The sequence below is a fragment of the Natator depressus genome, chromosome 1, assembly GCF_965152275.1.
Source record: "Natator depressus isolate rNatDep1 chromosome 1, rNatDep2.hap1, whole genome shotgun sequence".
Lineage (NCBI taxonomy): Eukaryota > Metazoa > Chordata > Testudines > Cheloniidae > Natator > Natator depressus.
Window position 1 is genome coordinate 110,565,101 of NC_134234.1, and position 22,202 is coordinate 110,587,302.

At 41.4% G+C, this 22,202-nt stretch overlaps 1 protein-coding gene across 2 annotated transcripts in view; it reads right to left on the reverse strand.

Annotated features, from left to right (window-relative positions):
* The window catches only part of RASA3 (RAS p21 protein activator 3), a 255,686-nt gene that overhangs the window by 23,304 nt on the left and 210,180 nt on the right, over nt 1-22,202 (reverse strand). For both annotated transcript variants that reach the window (XM_074964223.1, XM_074964213.1), the window contains exons 6-12: nt 18,175-18,255; nt 16,608-16,680; nt 9,408-9,487; nt 4,985-5,089; nt 4,253-4,409; nt 3,243-3,391; nt 315-429 (exon numbers count right to left, since the gene is read on the reverse strand). In XM_074964223.1, the coding sequence (XP_074820324.1) occupies nt 315-429; nt 3,243-3,391; nt 4,253-4,409; nt 4,985-5,089; nt 9,408-9,487; nt 16,608-16,680; nt 18,175-18,255 (760 nt within the window). The remainder of the gene's footprint in view (nt 1-314; nt 430-3,242; nt 3,392-4,252; nt 4,410-4,984; nt 5,090-9,407; nt 9,488-16,607; nt 16,681-18,174; nt 18,256-22,202) is intronic.

The window sequence follows — 22,202 nt, forward strand, 5'->3', positions numbered from 1 at the left end:
TTTTTATTTTCTTAGGCTTTTATTTTGTTTTTTAACCATTTTCCAGAACCTAAATGACTTATTTTAAAAGACAAGAGGATTATTTTAGACACAGTTCACATAGACACTTTTTATTTTTCTTTAATGAAAGTCCACTGTTCATGAATTGGTGACTCAATGGGTAATGAGTACCACATGGCTTTTCTTGTAAAAACAAGCTCTTGACATTAGTCCTGCAAAGCAATCTTAAGGGGCAAGACATCAGCAATATCTGCTCCTAGAAGGCTTGTTAGGTTGAACTTTTACCAAAACAGGTGCTCTGAATCTGCTCTTACCTCATCTATAATTGGCTTTAGTGTAACCTGAAGATAATGCATCCCTGCCAGTTTCATGGTCTCATCAATGCACTTGGAAGTTAATGAATTTCCTCTGAAAATGGTGTTGGGGTCTCTGGAAGGGAACAATTTTCTATAATTTAGTCTTTTGTAATAAATCACTAACATGTGGAAATGAAAGCAGCAAATGAAAGCGATGAAAAGCTGTTTTTGAATGCACACACGAATATTCCCCTTGATCCCTGCCTAAGGGCTGCCATGAAATGCATTGTATAAGGTTTGGTGCATTTCCAGCTTATCACAGAAAAACAATAGTCATCAACATAAGGTTGTTAGAAGGTCTGAGAATTTTCAGGGGTTCTTCATAATTTTTATTACAGTAGTGCACAGGAGTTCCACTACACTGAGCACTGCACAAACACATGCTGAGACATAGACCCTGCCGCAAGGAGCTTACAACCTAATGGAAAAACTGTGAAAAATGTCTGTGCTTTCATGCACTACTGCCCAGCATGAACTTGGGAGGCAGCCATTTCAGTCTCATGACTATATTGGGCACTGGATTCCATCTGCTAACTACTCTTACAAAAGGCATATTTGGGGTGATTAATAAGATTGTATGACCCAAGTGGCCTTTTGTGGCTGAACTACAGTACCATGCCTGATGGAATACCGTATGTTATGCAATACACAGGTCCCAATCCTGCAAACAGAACCGTGCGAGTGGACCCTTGAGCCTACACAGCCCCACATTTGCTTCAGTGGGGAGCCGCCTGCACAATTCTCTTTGCAGGACCGGGGACATAAAAAGCTGCAGATGAGTAGCTGTAGCATTTGTTAACCTTATATTTGCATGATTACAGCCTGTAGGTTTGTGAATGACCTCCAGAAATGTGCATTTTTACATATTTTCAAATCACTCTTACTGAGAAACACGCCACATTATTATGGCACACTTCCTAGGTGTGGCATAGTATTGCTCTCTTAAGACAATATTAATGAAGATAAAAATAACTATCTATAGAATATCATTCTCACTCCTTCTCCTGTGTGGCTTTCTCACATGTCTCCTGCTTTTGCATCATCCACTGATATGCTGTTTTTAATGATGATATACAGCTTGGCCAGCAAGAGTTAAATCATGTATGAAGGAAACCCACAAAGGCCACTCCCAAACCGGAGTATAACTTGCAGGGCCCTTTTGCTCAACTGTTTTTTCAATGTTGGTATGCTGGCCCTATAAAAGGAAGCATGCACACAGAAACTGAAATAGTCTTTTTGAAAAAAAAAAAAAAATAGACCAGTTAACAAGTGTATGCACACATACTGGTTCTTAATTTTGCAAACAGCCATTAGCTTCTACATCAGATTTGCAATCTGTTGTTCACTGGGCTCCTTTTTTGCACCCACAAGTTAAAGTATACAGATAATTTCACGTTCATTTTGCATCCACAATTATTTGCAGGGACAATTTAAGCCATTTACAAATCTGACTGTCCCTTCTACATGCACATTACCTAAGCTGCACCTGCACAACTGGGCCTTCAGTTATTTGCTCTCACACACAATGAAGCATCTATTCAATAGTTTATATTTTTTTACGATTGCATCCGTTTACAAGAGAGGGAGTTTACGGTGAGTTCTTCTGCTGAGTTCATTATTCTGTTTTTAAAAAGTAAACCTACTGCCTGTGAAAGGTGCTGGACCGAAAGCCCTGAAGACTAATGCCCCGTATGTCTCATGAACAGGTACATGGCAGGCTGGGGGAAGAACACATTTCCTCACATTATCCTAACCAAAGTGCCTCAACCTGCACAGAGGGACTATCCCTACAGGTGGGAGAGTACTTCAGTCCTTGCTCTGTCTGAAAAAACTCCCCACAAAGGGTTCTGTCTGTGGCAATTGATACCTTAATGGCAGTAACTGTCCTCCAGGCAATGGGCTGAGACCCTGAGGTCTATAGACATAAGTCATTAACCCCATAAATGGCAACAAATTTCAGACACTATCTACTTGGTGTGGATACTAGACGCTATATTGATGGGAACTACACAAAATCCTCTGACAGTTCTTTATGCCAGGAATTTGTGACTGGTAAGGAAGAGCCTATTTGCTGTCTCACCACGGCCACGTCCCACCCCACTGTTTGTGGTAAAGCCTTCCATATGGTAAAATTAGATGCTCAGACAAGACTTGCCCTAAGCATCATTTTTCATATGATTCCATGGAGAAACTTGCCTTTTCCTTATATAAATAAGATTAATCAAATTATTTTATGATGAAACAGATGATTTATCAATACATGCTGTGAAGCTGAAATGATTTGTTGTGAACTGCTAAAACTATTCCAGGATTTGATTATTATAATTATTATTTTTTACTTGTGTTTATCATAGCACCTAGGAACTCCACTCATGGACCAGGAACTGACTGAGGTAGGCACTGTGTAAACAGAACAAAAAGATGGCCCCAAAGGGCTTACAATCCAAGCATGAAACAAGAGATGACAGATGGATACAGACAGGCAGGGGAGAAGAAGGAAACAACAAGACTATTGGTCAGTATGAGGGGCTGTGGTCTGAGCATACCAGTGGCCTAACTGCTGTCAGTTTTTTTGTAGGCATCATAAAAAAGGAAAGTTCTAAGGAGAGTTTTGAAGGGGGATAATGAGGTAGCTGTGTGATGTTTATGGGGGGCTTCTCCGAAGCCTTAACTCACCTATTTCCCATGGCAGGGATCGTCTTTTGTTATGTGTTTGTGCAGTGCCCTGATTCCTGACTGGAGCCCCTGGGTGCTATCACAGTACAAGTACTAAATAATAATAATGATTACTTTTAAAAAAAGCCATTGTGATTGCATAAATTGAGCATGACATTATAACAACATCTGAAATTTTATTTAAAAAATGAGTGGTTTCTTGGTACTTACTGAGTTCTCTTCACTTCAGCATTTGCAATTGCACTGATGAAAGGCACAATTTTGCCATAGTGTAAAAAAAGCCTAACCAGAGGAATGGCTGCTTCCTGTTTTTCTCTGCAAACTTCACCCAACACATGTGCAGCAGATGCCGAAACAGGCTGAACGATAGAGAGAAGCAAAAACTTTGAGACGTGTATCTACAGTAATCACCACTTATTAACACTAGTTTCTTTTTCTTCACATTGACTCCTCACACAGTACCACACACACTATCTGCAATGCCCGGTCACACAGACCTGTGAGATGGCTGGGTCTCAATTTCCACTTTGTCTGCTGGTTGTAAGTTTTGATCACAAGAGGGCAGCAATTTAAAAACAATGACAATGCAGTGTCTGTTTTCCTATTGTTAATATCTGGTTTCAATGAATATCGCAGCTGCTTGCGAAATACTGGACATAAAAACCTGAACTTTTTGCTGTATTTTTTAAGCTACAATCAAAGAAGTTAAATACAGTTCTCTTTAGGGAAACAAATGGTCTAGTACAACAGTGAATTTTTTTTGGATGATTTGATCTCAAACTTAGCCCATCCCATTTCACATTTTAGGATTAGTATGCACAAAAAAACAAAAAACATTTTTTCTACATAATTGCAGGTAAATCATTTCTTTTCTAGTAAAAGAAAGCCAACTGATCAAACCCAACCAGTTTATTTTGCATACAAATGTAGGATTAGACAGTTGAGGAGTACATGTGGGTTCTCATAACCACTGTTGTAGCTGGGTGTGTCTGCACTTACCATCAGTGCGTGCAGATACAGATCTTTTCTGCACGGACCAAAAACAAGCACAAGGGATATACTGCTTCATAAAAGTCTCAAGTGCAAAAAAAAAAAAAAAAAGGATTAGCTGAGATCTCTGGCAACTTCAGTTATATAACCTCACTTGTAAAATGACAAATATTTATGGGGGCTTTGAGGATAATCAGCAGGTACACAACAAGCAGCAGCAAATAAATTACCTCAACATCTGCAGATTTTAACAGGAGGTCTCTAAGTGGGCTGTAATAGTCTGAGGAAAAAACATGGTCCTCAGTGTAAACCACATTTAACCTTAAGGAACCAAGGTCATCTGGCTTCAATGACTTGTTGCCATTATCTCTGGGCTGCAGGAAATACCTGGCAGGCAAAAAAATAGTTGGTCTTGAAACAGAAAAAAAGCTCTTGAGCCATACATGAACATATATAATATGTAGGTACACACATAACATTTGTAAACCTATTGACTTTTTGATGTTCTGAATTAGGTTTCCAAAGATGCACACCAGTTCCTTTTGCATCAACTTTACTAGGGAAAGTTCTGATCATAAAAGTATTGTGTACTTAAGACAATATAAAATCCCATATAGTAATAAAACTATGGCATTACTGCAGAATTGCAGTGCATAACATCAAAGATAAATGTATTAGAATTCCCACCTAATTTGCAAGCACATTAAAAAAAAAGCCAAATTTTCAACAACTATGCCATCAAAACAATGCTTCACATATTTCAATATCCTCGTTTTGATAGTTTGGTAATTGAAGATTTTGGCTTAGGTTTTTCGTGTGGGAAACTAGATGGAAATTAAATACGTTTACACTTTGTTACACAACAGTAGTTACTGTTATGGTTTTGTAGTAAAAATATAATATGTGCAGTACTGAAAACAGTACCTTTTCTTTTATGACAAAGAAAAACAAATAGCAAGTACCATGCTTCATAAGAGCTGGATTGTCGGAGAAATTTTAATGGAAGTCTTAGCTCTCCTAGAAACTCATCTCCAAACTTCAAGTTGCTGGCATTCCAAAGGTCTACTCTGTAATAAAACAAAACCAAAAATCAAAAGAAATTCATATTGAAAATATAAGAAAAAAACAAAATAGTAATTTTTCTCTTTTTTTTAAATTTCATTTTTCATCCATTATGTATGAGTCAGAAAAGTATGTTCCAAAACATACTATATTGGTTTCCAAGGAGTTAAAGAGGATCTTACAATGTTGGAATCTGCTAATTCATAACTGCACAAGTCAGTGGACAGAAACCTAGGATACCCTTTCCTCATCCGTTTTGTTCACAAGCATTTACAGTTTCAAAAGCAGCAGAAATGTTTCCAATTCACAGGTGCAGGTCCACTGCTGGGATGTCAAAACTCACAGTTCTGGGAATAAAGTACTATAATTAAAACCGCTTACTTCTCTGTTCCCAAGCCACACTATTTCCAATTTTGTTTTTTCTAACTCAGATACTGTAACCCCTTTATTTTTGGCCTGTTACTCACACAGGACGTGCCAAGGAGTCTGGGCATAAACAAAAAAGGATCAATTCAAAACACCAATGAGAACGCTCCCCCCGCATCTGGATATAGTAATTCTCCTGCTAAACACAGGGGCTTAGCATTACATAGTGTTCATCCCAGATACCCAAACACCTCACTATAAATCACTAGCTAACTATCTGTCAGTAGTTACCATGCATTTGTTGTTTTAGAATTTAAGTTATTGGTTCCCTGTCATGGTTTTCAAGTTTAAACCTTCTGCTGGTAGTTTCAAGACAGATATTTATTCTCTATGACATTGGCTCTCAACCTTTCCAGACTACTGTACCCCTTTCAAGAGTCTGATTTGTCTTGTGTACCCCCAAGTTTCACTTCGCTTAAAAACTTACAAAATAAGACATAAAAATACAAAGTGTCACAGCACACGATTACTGACAAATTGCTGACTGTCTCATTTTTACCATATAACTATAAAATAAATCAATTGGAATATAATCTACGTACATTTCAGTGTATAGTATACAGGAGCAGTATAAACAAATCATTGCCTATCAAATTTTAGTTTGTACGGACTTCGCTAGTGCTTTTTACATATCCTACTGTAAAACTAGGCAAATATCTTGATGAGTTGATGTACCCCCGGGAAGACCTCTGAGTACCCCCAGGGGTACACATACACATGGTTGAGAACCACTGCTCTGTATTTACCTCTTCAGTGACAATACACTGCTATTTCAACAAAATGAGAAGATGATCATCCTATATATGTGAGCATACAGTAATCTTGGTGCTGTTGGAAAGCATCCCCATCATTGATATGAGTGTTTACTAGCAGTAATCAACTATTGGCCTGTGGGGTGATGTTCTAGTCAAAGAGGGAGAGACTGTATATTGCAGCGATTCCCAAACTTGAAGTCAAGCCTTCCTTCAGGAAAATGAAACCTATCATACTTCCTGCTGTCCCACTCTGTAAAGTCAAAGGCTTATACATCTTCCATGTCCACTTCCCTCATTTTTGGGAAATTCCGGTATAAATCCCTGTATTATACTTTCTCTCTCTTCATACATGCTTTCATATACTGTGAAAGGGTTAACGATATTGAAATTTAGAGTATAACTACTGGCATTTGAGCTAGGAGCAAGCGAGATGAATGAAACAGTATTGCTCCAGGCTCTCTACAAACTCAGGCAGCTGTCTCTGCACAAGTTCCTTTACACTTTGAAGGTTTTCTTTGCAACAGAGACTTACTTTTTATTTTAAAAATGGAAGGTGATATGCTGAAGAAAAACAGAGTTTTGCTGGGGGTGGGGGAGAGGAGAGAGAGAGTCTCTTGCTTTGGGAAACACTGGTATAAGGTAGAGCCCTACTTGGGACTGGAATCCTGCAGGCCCCACTGACATTATAGTGGGAGCGGGATTAAAAATAGTCCCACGCAGGACTCTAGTGTAAGGGAAGAACAGTAAGACTTGTAATATAAATATATGGAAAAAACAGGTTTTAAAATAAATAAGGAACCAGAGAGTTTTAAATGTCCATTGCATGTTCCACAGACAGAGAAATTATCATACTGGATATACAACATCTAGCCTGGTATTCTATCTTCAACAGGAACCAGTACCACATGATAAAGCAGGTGGTGTAAAGTCACCCATTGTGGACAATTTTGCAATGACGTGCCCTTGTGGAAAGTTTCTTCCTAGTTCCACACAGTAGGTGGTTGGCATGCTTTGAAGCCTGGGGTTTGATATTCCTTATAAAAGTTTATTCTAACTAGTGTAACAGAAGATGATATCATAAATCTCTAATGCATTTTTAACCCTCTCAATTTTATCCCTCAATAATATTTTGTGGCACTAAGTTGCATGCATTATTTGTATCAATTTGTTCCATCTCATCTCAATTTAGATTCAAATTTTTTGGGCAGGCACTGGCTTGTACAGTGAGTCGGCCCAAGGTAGTTGACATTTTTTGAAAAATTTTTGGTGGGGGGGAAAAGGAAAAAAGTTTTCAACTCCGGTTGTTGGTTTTTTTTGCCCTCTCTCACCCGGTTCTGTTCCTGGCACAATGGAACTCTGATCTGGCAGGAGCCTGAGCACTGCTGCTGCACTAACACTAATAGGGCAATACAGATTGCCAAAACCAAGTTAAGGAAGGGATGGATTTTCAGGAGGACGAATCACTATTTACACATGGCCAAACCTTGATTTAACAAACCATGTACTGGAAATGACGTGTCCTCTGGTTCCTGATATAATTGGATTCTGAGAAGATGCCCACCATAAATGCAACATCCTGATATGACACATACACAAACACAAACTTTCAAGAGAGGAAAACTGGCACCAAATACATTTGTTATGGATTGTAATTCATTGCAGTTTTGCTTCAGACTTCAGGGAAAGGAAGGGAGGAGGTGGCTAGAAGCACAATTCAGGTTCCATTTGCTACATTCTAGACAAGGCCTTGTGTTTATTGCATGCAAAGTTTTTAAATTCTGAAAATTTGTGTACCTAGAGTATGAAAGATGTCATAAGGCTGTGAATTAGTAAATATACACCACCACCCCCAGTTTCCAAAGCTTAGTTCTGCTGTTTAAAAAAGCAAAATACAGAAGGTGCATTTTTAGAAGTGGTCAATCTGTTATCCAGTATGACTACAATAACCAATCTGAGGGCCCCACAGCTAAGAAAATGTTCCTCTATTCACAGGGAAAAAAGAAGAAAAAAACCCCTGCATGTAAAAGGAACATCTGGTACTAATGTAATGATATACCCTGGCCACTTCCTACAACTACTGAAAATGAGAACTTTTTTTGTTGTTAGAAAAATATGTACAGGGGACTTAATCTCATGTATAGTCCGTGGAAGGAAAATGTTCAGAGAAGAAATGGCTGTAGGTTAATGTAAGATACATGATCGGGGGGGGGGGGGGAGGGGGGGGGAGGAGGAGGAGATGGAAATAAATACTCTCAGTCCTATAAGGGAGCGGGGGAACTCTCAATGAACAGTTTGCCCAACCAGAACTAACCCTTTATCTGCTCTCTTTTATTTATTAAAGTACTTAATCTTTTACAAACTCTTTCATAGATTTCGCCAACAAAGTATTTCTTCCCCCTCACCACAACTTAAGAACTGTCTTGCATTGGTCTTAGGAACAACAAAGTCTTTTCAGACAGCCATACACACATTATTAAAGCAGCCACACATTAGTAAAGGGCTAAACTTAATTACAATCGCACACTGATAGATCTAGAGCAGTAGTCCCCGAAGTTTTGAGGGTCACAGCCCCCTTACCCCTGTCTGGGCCCCCCGCCCCCATGAGCTGGGGTCTGGAGCGGGGCTGCGGCTTGAGGGGGGGCATGTGGAGGGGTAAGGGGGCCACAGCTGGGGGTCGATCTGGGGCTGGGAGAAGGACCAAGGCTGGGGGCGGAGTCGCAGTTGGGCTCCGCTCCTGGCGTTGCCCCCACCCTCAGTCCCAGGCCGGGAATGGAGTTGCGGCCAGTGACTGAGGGCTGTTGCAGGGCCGGGAGTGGAGCTGCGCTGGGGATGGGGCCAGGTGTGGGGCCAGGAGACAGGGATGCAGCTGGGGGTGGGACTGAAGCAGAGCTGGTGGCGGGGAGGGATTGGATGGTGCTCCCTCCCCATCCCCATCTGGGCTGGCCCAGACCCCACCACACCCCCTCAGATGATCCTCCACACCCCCTTAGTGGGGGCGCATCCCACACTTTGATGACCTCTGATCTAAAGTCTTAATTGAGGGGTACTGGGGAAAAGGGTACTCGGCCGAAACTGAATTTAATGCAAAATTGTACAATGGAAGAAAAACAAGTTTATGTTACTATGGAATTTTTTATATTACCTAATCTCCATTTTGTCCACCTCATCAGCATCTTCAATATCAAAATGGGATTTTTTGTTGTAGCTGCAAGGTCTGGTTACCTGGTGTGAAAAAGAAATAAATAAAAAAGATAAAAATAGTTAAAATGGAGATCTCACTATGCTTTCACCACATACTGATAGTCTGCTTTCCTCTGACTATAAATTGTAGTTTAGACTTCGATTCTGCCAATGTTTATGCACGTGAATAATCCTGTTGACCTCAGTGGGACTACTCATTAGGCAGAAGTGCTTGCAGGATAACCAAGACACTATACTCCAAACTCTCTTTAGTATAGAGTAGATAAGAATATATTGCGGGTTTTCACATCAGTGTTTAAAGGTTAAACAGACATAGAAAATCATGCAAGAGGTATTGTCAACATCTAAAGTCTAGCTGAAAAAAACCAACCATAACAATTTACCAATCTGGTTTTAAATATAGATTCCTTACAATGATTTCCTGCTGCACTTTGAAAAGAAAGGCAACTGAAGTAATCCAACACTTAATATTGACACACACAAACACTTTTAATACTGGAGCACTTAAAAGTAGCAAAGGAAAGTGCTGTCTATTCAGACATCTTTGAAAGTCAGCTAAATGTGCCCACTCAAGCATGAAGAACAGCTAATTTTTCAAGAGATGTGGAGCTGGGGTCTTGTGTATCATAATATAGGGATAAGCACTGAAATTTCTTAGCACCACAGCGCAGCTTCTCTTCCTTCCACCCGTATTTGCAACAGCAGAAAGCAAAAAGCAAAGCCTAGGCAATAAACAGACTACAAAGGTACTGCATGTGCGACGCACAGGAGGAAACAAAGTTTTTAAACGGGACATCTAAAAACCTGTTTTTGTTAACACAACAGAAGAAATAAGGCTTTGAGGTTTACATTTTTGACCAATGTAGGACAGAAACTCACCCCACCCAGAAGCAAAAGGTACCCCACCCAGGAGTAACCACAGCACAAACTGATCAAAGGAAAGAAAAGTATACTGAATGTGCAACCAGGAGCTGGCTCAGCAACTCATCTTCATGGTAGCTTTAAAATGTTCCTGTCGAGTAATACTTGCCAGCCACAAAAAGTAGCTTTTATTATAAGCTTAACTTCTTATTTTTCTTTTGTATGTCAGTAGGTACATACAGGGTAAGTAAAGATGTAACTGAACAAAGAGAGAACCAGAAAACACTCTTCAGCACATGAAGTCAAACAGATACTGTAGTATTTCTTTTTGCCATTTTAAAGGTAATTCATGAAAGCTAAAGGTACCTAAAAGCACTGGAGACCACAGCCCTCATTACATAATTGACTCAAATGCACCTGGGAGCCTGTAATTTAATACCCCACATCATTTCAGCAGCTCAGCACGAATTTCTCCACACACCCCACACTGCAAACCTCCTCAACGGTGACTTTAAGGGCTTGTCTACACTTGAAATGCTACAACGGCACAGCTGTGCTGCTGAAGCACTTCAGTGTAGACACTACCTACGCCACCTACGGGAGGGATTCTCCCATCGACGTAGGTAATCCACCTTCCTGGGAGGCGGTAGCTAGGTCAACCTAGCGCAGTCTACACAGGGATGTATAGGTCATCTTAACTACGCTGCCAGGGGTGTGGATATTTCACACCCTCCTCAGCAATGCAGTTAAGCTGACCTAATTTTCTAGAGTGGACCAGCCCTAAGAAGTGATCGTGTCCCCAGGCCCATGACCAAAAACGACATTTTTACAAAATGTTTTCTGCTACCACTGTTTATAGGTAGCACATGTGTTGGGATAGTCTGCCATCGTGGGCAGTAGTGTCTAGTGGTCAGCCCAATCCACAACCAGGTATGGACTTTTAAGGCTTCGGAAGGGTCCCATAGATAGATGTAGAGATCTAAGGGTCCTGGGAATGAATGGTGCTTGGGGAAGGAATCTTTAAGGACCTGAAACCTTGCAGAGAAGGCGGGACAAGGCTCCCCCCTCACCCAACCCCCCTGGGACTGAGTTGGGAGAAGGGGAGGAGAATAAAGGCTGCCTCCTCCTACCTAGCAGACAGGCACTGGGAGGAGAAGGCTGGCCTGGTGAGCCCCTTAGAGGGGAAAGCTAACTGGGAAGGGAGTTCAGCTCAAGGGAACTAATGAAAGCCTTGCAGCTGACTTAAGTCTAGGGCCCTACCAAATTCACAGTTACAACACTGTGAAATTCAGATTTAAATATCTGAAATCATGAAATTTATTATTTTTAAAATCCTACGACCGTGAAATTGACCAACATGGACTGTGAATTTGGTAGGGCCCTACTTAAGTCACAACCCCTGCTCCAGGAAAAGGGATGGGGAAGGAACTCCTGCCTGAGGGCGGGAAAGACGGACTAGTCCAGGCAAGAGAGGAGTTTACTCATAACGGCCCAGCTGCTGTGAGTAACTGGGAGCAGCGTTGAGGGGATACCGCTGGGGCTGCAAAAGAAGAAGCAATGAGGAACTACAGATTCCCAGATGGGACAGCAGAATAAAGAAACCAGAGAAAAGATGCTGACAAGCTGGGAAAAAGGTAGGAGCAGCCCAGGGAAAATTGCGGACAGACTGAAGGACCAGGTCTTGGCCTCCTAAACAGGGTTCCTGGGATGGAACGTAGAGAAGAGTGTGGGCCTGGGTTTCCCTACCACTCCCCAGACCAAGGGGGCAGGCACAGCATCAGAAGGAGAAGAGTACAAGCATTGTGGGCAGAGACAGACGTTGAAGACCAGGCTCAAAAGCCATTAGACTTTGGGATTTCCTATAATGGGACATGTCTGTTAACCCCCGAAGGGGCATGAACTGAGCAGGGACTTGGCCAGAGGGCTAGGCCATGTAAAAGGACAGACTGTTGTGGCACCAGAATGACTAAAGGGGTCGCTAAACTGAAAAAAGCCCTGCAACCCCTGGACCTGGGGAGGTGCTCTGGAGGTGACAGGCATGGCAAGAGGGCACAGCTATGCTAACATGATTTTCAATAACTGTGACACTTGGCTGATCATGAGACTTTTTCCACCAAAAATTATAGGTTAGTTCTATTCTAAGCCTATGGCACAACGTCGCTAGTGCACACTTACTGAAATCATTGGCTGAAGCTGTGTGAACAGGTCTAAGGGTTCAGCTGTATGACTGCTTACTGTTCAGTTTCATTCAAACACACACAGAGCTGTACACTTAAAGGGCAGTTGTGTGGGATGCATTAATTCAGAGGATGGAATTAGGAGTCTGGGATTCCCAGTCCAGAGGGAGGACGGGGCTAAACTGGCTTTTAACTACCATTGTTCCCTCCTTATTCTCAACTGCTCTGATATCAGAGGCTATCTAAATAATGGCAGCCAGCTTCCCAGAAATCTCCACAGCACACAGTCCACCCTCTCCGCTTCCCAATATGACCCTCCCTGCCTCTGGTACACTACTTTATGCCAGGGTTTGCGAAGGGGTTCTTAGAAGACAGCCTGAAGTTGTCTTCCTCAGTTTCTGCACCGGGGAATTCTCGCCTAGTCATATCTGGGCCTTTTAGAGCCCCTTTATGCTGCTCTGGCCGCTTTACTCAGCATGTAGCCTCTACAAACCAACTAAAGGGCTATTTACAATGAGTTTCCAATCATACAAATCATTACACAACAGTATTGAATTTTTTCACATTGATGACTGACTGCACAACACTTAAGCTGGGACTGTGCAATGGATATCTTAAAAAATTATTGTGGGGAGAAAAGTATTCATTCCTTGACATTTACATATTTTCCTCCTTCTTGAGCCAGTGGGGATCAACGCATTGTTGGGTGACAGCAGCAATTCCAGGGAAGCCAGCCTGGTGTGCCAAATTATGGGACAGACTGTCTGCTGCTTTAAATTGCTGCCTTGCCACTGAATTCAATGTACTATGCCAATTTACACCAGCTGTGGATCTGACCCTACGATGTCACCACTTGAGTGCAATTTCCAAGTCATGGAATTGGCTCCCTATACTGGAAAGTGGAAGCCAGTGTAAAACAGCCTTCCTGTTAAGAACGGGCAGCACTATGGACAAGACATCATAAACAGCGTAGTATGGACTCAGCTATTCTGCTTGGATCCTAGCTGTCCACTCGAGCATTTGGAGGAACTTGAGATTCCATCACTAAAAGCACCTGTATTAGCCAATGCTGAACACTTGCCTCTGTCTGCAGTTAGGGGTTCTCACAACAAAATTTTCGGTGGCCTTAGAGTGCGGCCACCAACTCTTGCTGGTGGCCACTCTGACAATTTTTTCTAAAATACTTAATTAACTTTAGGAAAAACAAACAAATATGCACATATACATGTCCAAATCATTGTAATTTATTTATGTAGAGGGTTTTTTCCCCAGACTCAATAATAAAAATAAGGTACAGTTGTTTCTTTTCTTTACTGGACCTAAACAGAATGGAAACAGAAATAAGGTGCTTTGCAAATTCTTGTCTTTTGTTGTGGTTGTTTCTTTTGCTTTTCGGTTGCTATTCTTTTTTAAGACTTGCTAGCTAATAAGTCTGCTGCTGCAAAACATAATATTTGTATGTTTGTTAATATCACTTTTCACAGCAAACTTACTCAGCTCTGGCAAGCCAGGGGACAAATTAAACACTAGATGGGGAGGTGGGTAGGGAGATAGTGGGGGCCAGAGATGATGTGGGGATGGATGGGAAGCTATGGAGGCAGCGGGAGCCAGGGGCGATGTGGGGTGGTGGTGGTCCAAGGGCTGGCACCAATGGCCAGGGTCCAGGGCCAGAGTCTGAAACCCCACGACCTGTGCCTGCCACTCGCCACCCCAGGACTGAAGCTCAAAGCCCAAGCCTCAGCACCCAAGGGAAGGTGGGACACTCACTGGCTGCCTGCTCCTCTGGTGTTTGTGGCTCTGAAGGGGGGCAGAGTGCAACCCCTGCCGGTGGCCCTGGGGGAGGGGCCACTGCTTGACTCCCCACCCCAGTCACTGCCCAGGAGGCTGTGGCCACAAGAAAAGCCCCGGTATCTGCATGTGGCCATGGTGGCCACATTTGAGAAACGCTGCAAATAAGCCCCTTTTAATAAAGCAACAGCTAGGTTCACAGATACTAACATATAGTGGTTTAGCTCCCTTTAAGCTTTCACTAGATTTTTAAAATGCCCCCCACACGTTCCGGGATTAGAAGTTCCTATTTATTGACACTAATGCTCACATTGACCCCTTAGAAGCGAGCCTTAGGGCAAGCCTCTAAGGCCAGGCCTACACACAGAATTCGCACTGGTTTAACACACCTGTGTGGATACATACTGATTTACAACTGGCGTATACTCGTTCCACTTGCATCACTAAATGTGAGCAGATTCTAATTAAACTGGTGCAACTCTTGCCGGTAGATAAGGCCTCCCTAGTTTTGTTGCTAGGTGCACAGACACCACAGTGAGGAGGGCGCTCGAGAGAGACAACTGAGAATTCATAGCTACTTTGGCTCTCAGCAGCTGCGGACGGTATTAGTCCCTCTCAATTAGCTGGTGTGTGCTAATAATGCTTGAGGTTAAAGGGATTTACTCAGGCCTTGTTGAGACTAGGAAAGGTTTGCTGGTATAGCTGTCCCCTCCTACACAGACACACTTGATACTTGCTTTTGCCGGGATAACTGCGTCTGCACTAGGGCTTTTAACAGTATAAAAACGTCAAAAATCACATCCGTGACTCCTATTACTATACCAGCAAAGGTTTCTAGTAGACCAGGCCTCTGAACAAAATAAGCTATACCAGCAAAAGGACTTTTTTTTGCCAATATAACTCCTAACTGACATAGCTAAACTGGCAAAAATTTTAAGTGTAGACCAGGACCAAGTTATCCATGATAAACTCTCCCATAAAATAAAGATACAAGCCTTTTAAGTGTACAAGACATAGAATGAAAAAAATACCTGATTTTCTGCATATAAAAGCCAGGGCCGATGTTAGGGGGTAGCAAGCAGGGCAATTGTCTGGGGCCTTAAACCACTGGGGGCCCTGCAAAGATACATTGCTCAGGCTTTGGCTTTAGCCCCAGGTGGCAGGGCTCAAGGCCCCGGACTTCAGACCTAGGCAGTGGGGCTTTTGCTTTCTGCCCTGGGCCCCAGTGAGTCCAATGCTGGCCCTGCTTGCAGCCCCCCAGGGAGCCCCAGACCCCTGGTTGAGAACCACTGACTTATGAGGAGAGGCTGAGGGAACTGAGCTTATTTAGTCTGCAGAAGAGAAGAGTAAGGGGAGATTTGATAGCAGCCTTCAACTACCTAAAGGGGGATTCCAAAGAGGATGGAGCTAGGCTGTTCTCAGTGGTGGCAGATGACACAACAAGGAGCAAGGGTCTCAAGTTGCAGTGGGGGAGGTCTCGGTTGGATATTAGGAAAAACTATTTCACTAGGAGGGTGATGAAGCACTGGAATGGGTTACCTAGGGAGGTGGTGGAATCTTCTTCCTTAAGAGGTTTTCAAGGCCCGGCTTGACAAGGCCCTGGCTGGGATGATTTAGTTGGGGATTGGTCCTGCTCTGAGCAGGGGGTTGGACTAGATGACCTCCTGAGGTCCCTTCCAACCCTGATATTCTATGATTCTATGATCTGAAGAACTGTTCCGGGGTAGGGATGAGAATCTATATAATCTATATATATACCTATTACTCCTGCTAAGTAAAAGAAAAAAACCAGCAGGGTTACATTTTGCCTTATCTAGAGACTCATTTAAAAATGTTACGTTACATAGGATCTAAGGATTTTATGCAGTTGAACTGACGGTGTTACAGAACACTAGCCTGCATCTGAAACATTCAGTCTTGAATGGATTTCCTCCATTGCTTTTAAATTTCTTTATCTTCCCTGCGAGACAACCCTCCCACCACTGACCAGGGAAGACAGGGTGGAGCAGCTTTAAAACCACAGTCTGGAAAACACTCACTTAGCAGAACTAATTCAAAAATTGTCTGTGCTGGGAGGGACAGAAAACCCTGTTGAGGAGGAGAGACTACCTAGAGAACTTGACTCCAGTCACCTGGAAAACTGACACACTGCTGTCTCAGCAGACATCTAGTCTGATTCTGGATACTGCTGGCTCTGCCCTGTGCTTTGAAACAGTTTTCAAAGAAGACAGCTGGCACAACATGGAGCAGGATGCTGTGCCAACTATCTACAGTGTAGTATTTCAGCTTATCGCTCATTCCTTTGAAATACCAACCTCAAAATAAAACACTTCATCAAACTGTGGATTGTTCGTCTTCTTTTTAACTTTAGTCTTTTTGGCTTCAGATCTGCATGGATGTAAAGAAAAAAGTGAACATTAGCAGAAGTGTCTGATCCTAATGAGCAATTACAGAATGCAGAAGTAGCCTATCTGCTTTGATTTGTTTTATAAACTCCACACCTCATGCAACAAGGCACACCTCTTTATCGCATGCACACGAATTTCATAAATCAATTAAGTATTCACAGTTGTTATCCACACACTGAAATGTGAGCTCTTGGGCCCCAATCCTGTAAGTTGCTCCATCCAACGATAATTATTGGGCAATAACTAGACAATGGAAAGGACTAAGCTGCATGCTTCTGAAGACAGGAAGCTAAAGAAAACTGATGGGTGATAGACAGCGTTGTTTGCCTTCAGTTCCCTCGCAAGTGGAATCATAACAATTCAGTTATACAGTTCAACGTGATTTTTTTTCGGAGGGGCGGGGAAAGAGGCATATTTAAGACAGTCAAGACTGATGAGCCAGCCAAAAACTCATTCCAACTGTAATTTCGGTAATACTCACCTGGTGTCATTTAAAAAGATTTCACTTATCAAATACAGTAGTTAAAAACAACTACTGAATAATATAACCCAAATACAGTACCACCTGTGATGGTCACAATAAGATACTGGGTCAGAGAGTAAGATGGACCAATCAACCTTCAAAGAGTGCTCTGCATCTGAGGCAATGATTTGTCAAAAATGTCTCTCATTCATAGCACTTCCCCACCCCCTTCAAGTTCCATTGTAAAATACTATGAAGTATCTGTGTCATGAGTTTCTGAGGTCACAGAACAGCTCAACTTTGCTTCTTCCAGAATAAGAACTCATAAGATGACTCCCCTGATAAGCAGGAGCACAAATTGCCACTGACATGTCCAATAATATAAAAAATCGAATGGTGGGAATGTGCAAATTTAACCTAAAATTTAACATGACTATGTCTACAGTTAGGCTGAAAAAGACTGTTGCAGAATAAATAATTCAACAGATGATATTATGCAAGACCCATTCTGCAGTTTTATCCGTTCTGGCGGATCGTTACAACCACACAGATTAAATTACAGGATCGAGCTGTGTACAGTACTTTCCACAGGTAGTAAGGAGCTGAACTACATAACTGAGAAGACCTCAAATGTTCAAAGTCATATTGGAATAGAGCACAAGTAAAAAGCTGTTATATATTAATTTTCCCTCTCTTCCCCTCCCCACTACTGCAAAATGGACAAGCAAGCAATATAGTTGAACATTGACCTCCAACTGCCAAGTGAGAAGCTACACAAGTTAAGCTTGGCCACAAATTATATACTTTGTAATGTTCAAAGTTTTAAAAGAAGCAAAACTGCAATAAGCCTCAAGCTACTTGTAGTTAATTATATTATATTATATACATAAAGCAGCAATGGCCAAATAAATCCTCTATCGATTTTAGAATGTGGATTTCTAAAAAATAAAAACCCAAACCATCTGTTATGAAGCCTTACAAAATGGAAGCTCTTCAGTTTTCAATACTTGCCTGTATGGTCCTGCTAAGGTAACTGTGGCATAGGGATCACATTGCCCATTCACTATTGGGAGGCCTTTGCATTCTAGAACTCTGAAAGGAGAACAAAAAAGAACCAGACAAAATAAGAGGAGCTTGAAGGAACAACAAAAGTTAGTGTCTTCTCATTTTCAGAATGCTCCTTATTAAGGGATACAAATGGTGCTAGCATGATCCTGTATACTTTTTTTTGTCTTCGACGAAAAAATTGTTTCCCAGTTTAAAGTAATACCATCATTAAGGTCAGAAACCAACATTAAACTACAGAGGAGTCTTAATTTGAAGGTCTCTTACAACACCCAAAATATCAGTAACAATCAGCGGTTCATGAAAGAAGCTACTATAGGTATGGAGGACAAAGCGACATTCATATTAGAGTTCATATCAATCAATGTTTACTTGTAGATGGAAAAAAAACTGTTGAAGATGAGAAAAGATTGCAGAAAGATCCTGGTATCAGACAAATAGTTTCACAGTGTTACATGCACAAAGGCCTATGTGCTGTAACAAAATTTAAAATGCCGGAATACATAGCAAATCATGACAGACACATCTTTTCCCAAACCAGTAAAACATCCGAACAATGAAACTCAGAAAGAATGAACAAACATGTTTTTCAGTTCTGCTTTCAAGAAGTTAGTGATGTGATACCAGAGGGACAGAATGCAACTAGAATGGTTGAGTCACCCTGCTCTGACTTCCTCCAACCAAGGAATCTTTAAAGTTGAAATATCTACAGCTCTAGCTTCCATGTTCCCACCCCTCCCAAAGAGTGAACTAATATAAGTTAGTGTAGTTTCAGGTTTCACAATTTAAAAAGCTCTCAAGGAATGTAGCACTTATTGGTAAAAAAGGCAGAACAGCCTCTAGGATTCTCCCTTCTGAAACAAGTTCCTTTTTGAATAGGTGAGTTTGTTGATTATGGGGGAGGAAGGGTGCTAGGAATGAATCTTCTAGAAAGTGAAGTGATGAGAGATGGGTGTGCTGAGGCAGCTCATGTTTGAAATGCATACAGAAGAGAGAGGCAAAAAGCAGGAGTTTGATCCATTTAAAAGTACTCCCTTCCCTTTGTAACTGTGTCAAATTACACCGTACCATGTGTCAATGCATAATCCTGGGTTTACTACAGTTTTGGAATTCAAATTTATCTAGGTGTTTTTGTTTACAGTGTGACTGTTGTTTATATTTATGTATAACTTTTGTTTATATTTATACATAACAGTTATGTATAACTTGTTTATATTTATGTATAACTTTTGTTTGTAACATGAGTTTATAGATTATATTCTCTAGTCATCTGTGCAACGGAGAATCTTGTGTATGAGCGCATGTGCATACACACGTGACTCTCCATCGCACAGATGATTATAGCAGCATAATCTACAGTAGTTGGTGAAGTGGAGAGGGAAGATGGTAGGTCAAATAGATGTCATTTCCAGTTGAGGGAAGATGCAATTTTTATAAATGAAAATGTGTTTTCACACTGCAACTTGGCAAACATTGTATCAGTTCTAATGAAACTGTGTAGTACACCGATGCTGCTTTAATCAATGAAAATCTCTAGGGACTGGTCTACACGGGAAAGTTATATGGTATAAGATAAGATATCAATGTAAACTTGTATGGTTGTACTGATAAAATCCCCATGTTGACACACACTTATTCCGGAATAACAGTGTAAGAACATAAGAACGGTCATACTGGGTCAGGCCAAAAGGTCTTGAAGAAATTTCCCTTCTTAGTCGTCTCTTTTCCAAACTGAAAAGTCCCAGTCTTATTAATCTCTCCTCATATGGAAGCCGTTCCATACCCTTAATAATTTTTGTTGTCCTTTTCTGAACCTTTTCCTATTCCAGTATATCTTTTTTGAGATGGATCCAGGTTCTGGATTTCTGCAGGAAATGGCCCACCTTGATTATCATACACATTGTGAAGAGAGTGGTCACTTTGGATGGGCTATTACCAGCAAGAGAGTGAGTTTGTCTGTGGGGGGGCGGAGGGTGAGAAAACCTGGATTTGTGCTGGAAATGGCCCATCTTGATGATCACTTTAGATAAACTATTACCAGCAGGAGAGTGGGGTGGGAGGAGGTATTGTTTCATGGTGTCTGTGTATATAATAATGTCTTCTGCAATTTCCACAGTATGCATCCGATGAAGTGAGCTGTAGCTCACGAAAGCTCATGCTCAAATAAATTGGTTAGTCTCTAAGGTGCCACAAGTACTCCTTTTCTTTTTGCGAATACAGACTAACACGGCTGTTACTCTGAAACCTGTCATATGGTATGTAATGTCACATGCTGTTTTACTGCAGAATTCCTGCAAAAGTGTAATATAAAGATATAGCGAGAGAGTTGGCCTTAATTTAAACAACCCAGCAAAAGTGAGGAAATTTTTCAAATCTTAATGTTATTAAATAACAGTTCCCATGGAATGACAAATTTCATATTTTGAACCAAAGCCAGACACAGTACAGTTTTTAAAAAACCAAGCCAAAACTTAAAATATTTACTCCTAGGCAAAATCTTTATATGGTTCTGAACTCTGGCGAAATCAAAGTTCAAGATCAACAGAAACAGACACTTTGTCTAGAAGGAGACATATTGGATATTCATCTGCTGGTTTTATTTCTGCTCTGTGCTATGACCCTTTTATGTATGCACCTTCTGTATAGACAAGAGGCTTAAGAAGTCCTCTCCAGGTCTGGCTTAGCAGCCTGCTGACACTGCAGAGTGCTGCCATATAGGAGCTGAATTTGAGCAACAAATTCTGCCCTGAGCAAGTTGGAACCGGAAGACTCTTCTTACCCCCACAAATCAGAGAGCATGCAGAGTGGTTCCCTCAGTCCAGAGGAAGTAGAAATAGGGGCACATGTTTGGTTTTAGCGTGCTTAAAATAATTCCAATCACCTACAGCAAGTTCTACTTTTTAAATTCACGTAGCACAGATATTACTAAAAGTGTGACCAAACCACATTCCTAACTGAACTGAATAATTATTAAGGGGAGAAAAGCCTACACCCACTCAAAACTATGTACCAATGTCAAACACATGCCCGCTCTGCTTTTCCTTAAGGATGGTCAAGAAAATGAAACGCCATCTCAAAAGGTTTATCTCACGGAGCAGATTTTCCACTGTTCATGAATGGATCATTTCCAATCCAGCTCTCCTGCAATACAGGATGAAATATCAGAAGTCTAAGATGAAAGCACACCTGTGGGCGTATAGAATATTCTGCCCCTTTTAGTAAGAGTACTTCTTCTAAAAACCATGAAGGCAGAGCACTGAGAGGTACTTGAACAGTCAAGATGAGTTCGAGTTCAAGTTTAAATGTTCTGTTTCTTTTGTGTGTGCAGAGGGAATGAGAAAAGAAAAAACAACCTTGAAAGAAACAATATGTAGAAAAACAGGAAACAGATGCTGACATAAGCTGCTCCAATGCCTCTCAGGTAATTTAAAAGCAGTTAACATCTAAGGACAGAGAAAGTATGCAACAGACTTGAGTTTCTGATTTCAGGGAAGGGAAAGGAAGCTTGAAGCGAGGCTAATTGTTGCTCCCACATTTTGTTGCGCACCAGTGAGAGATGCAATAAAATTCAGCAATGCACAAGAGGGTTTAATTCACAGCTTTAGTGCACGCTCACCAGCTGTGAAAAAATGTTGTAACTGCAGAACTGCTTTGAATTATGGGCCTCTTTCTTTTGTCACAGGGAAGCTGTCAGGTAACCGAACAATCCCACCTCTTGTAATCCACAAGCAGCAAAGGTGTTAGAATAAATAGCTGCAACTTTGTTCTAACAATCACATTAAGATCAGATTCTGCTGGATAAAACATACCTTTCTAAAAACTACACAGAACACCCCTTCGCTTCTTCTATAAGGGAATGGTGGTGGCTAGGCACCAACTTAAAAAAAAAATCAGTTAAAAATGACTTGCGTTATTTGCAAAATTAACATTAACATTACTTAGGAGTGCTAGATTAATGAATGGAAATGACAAGT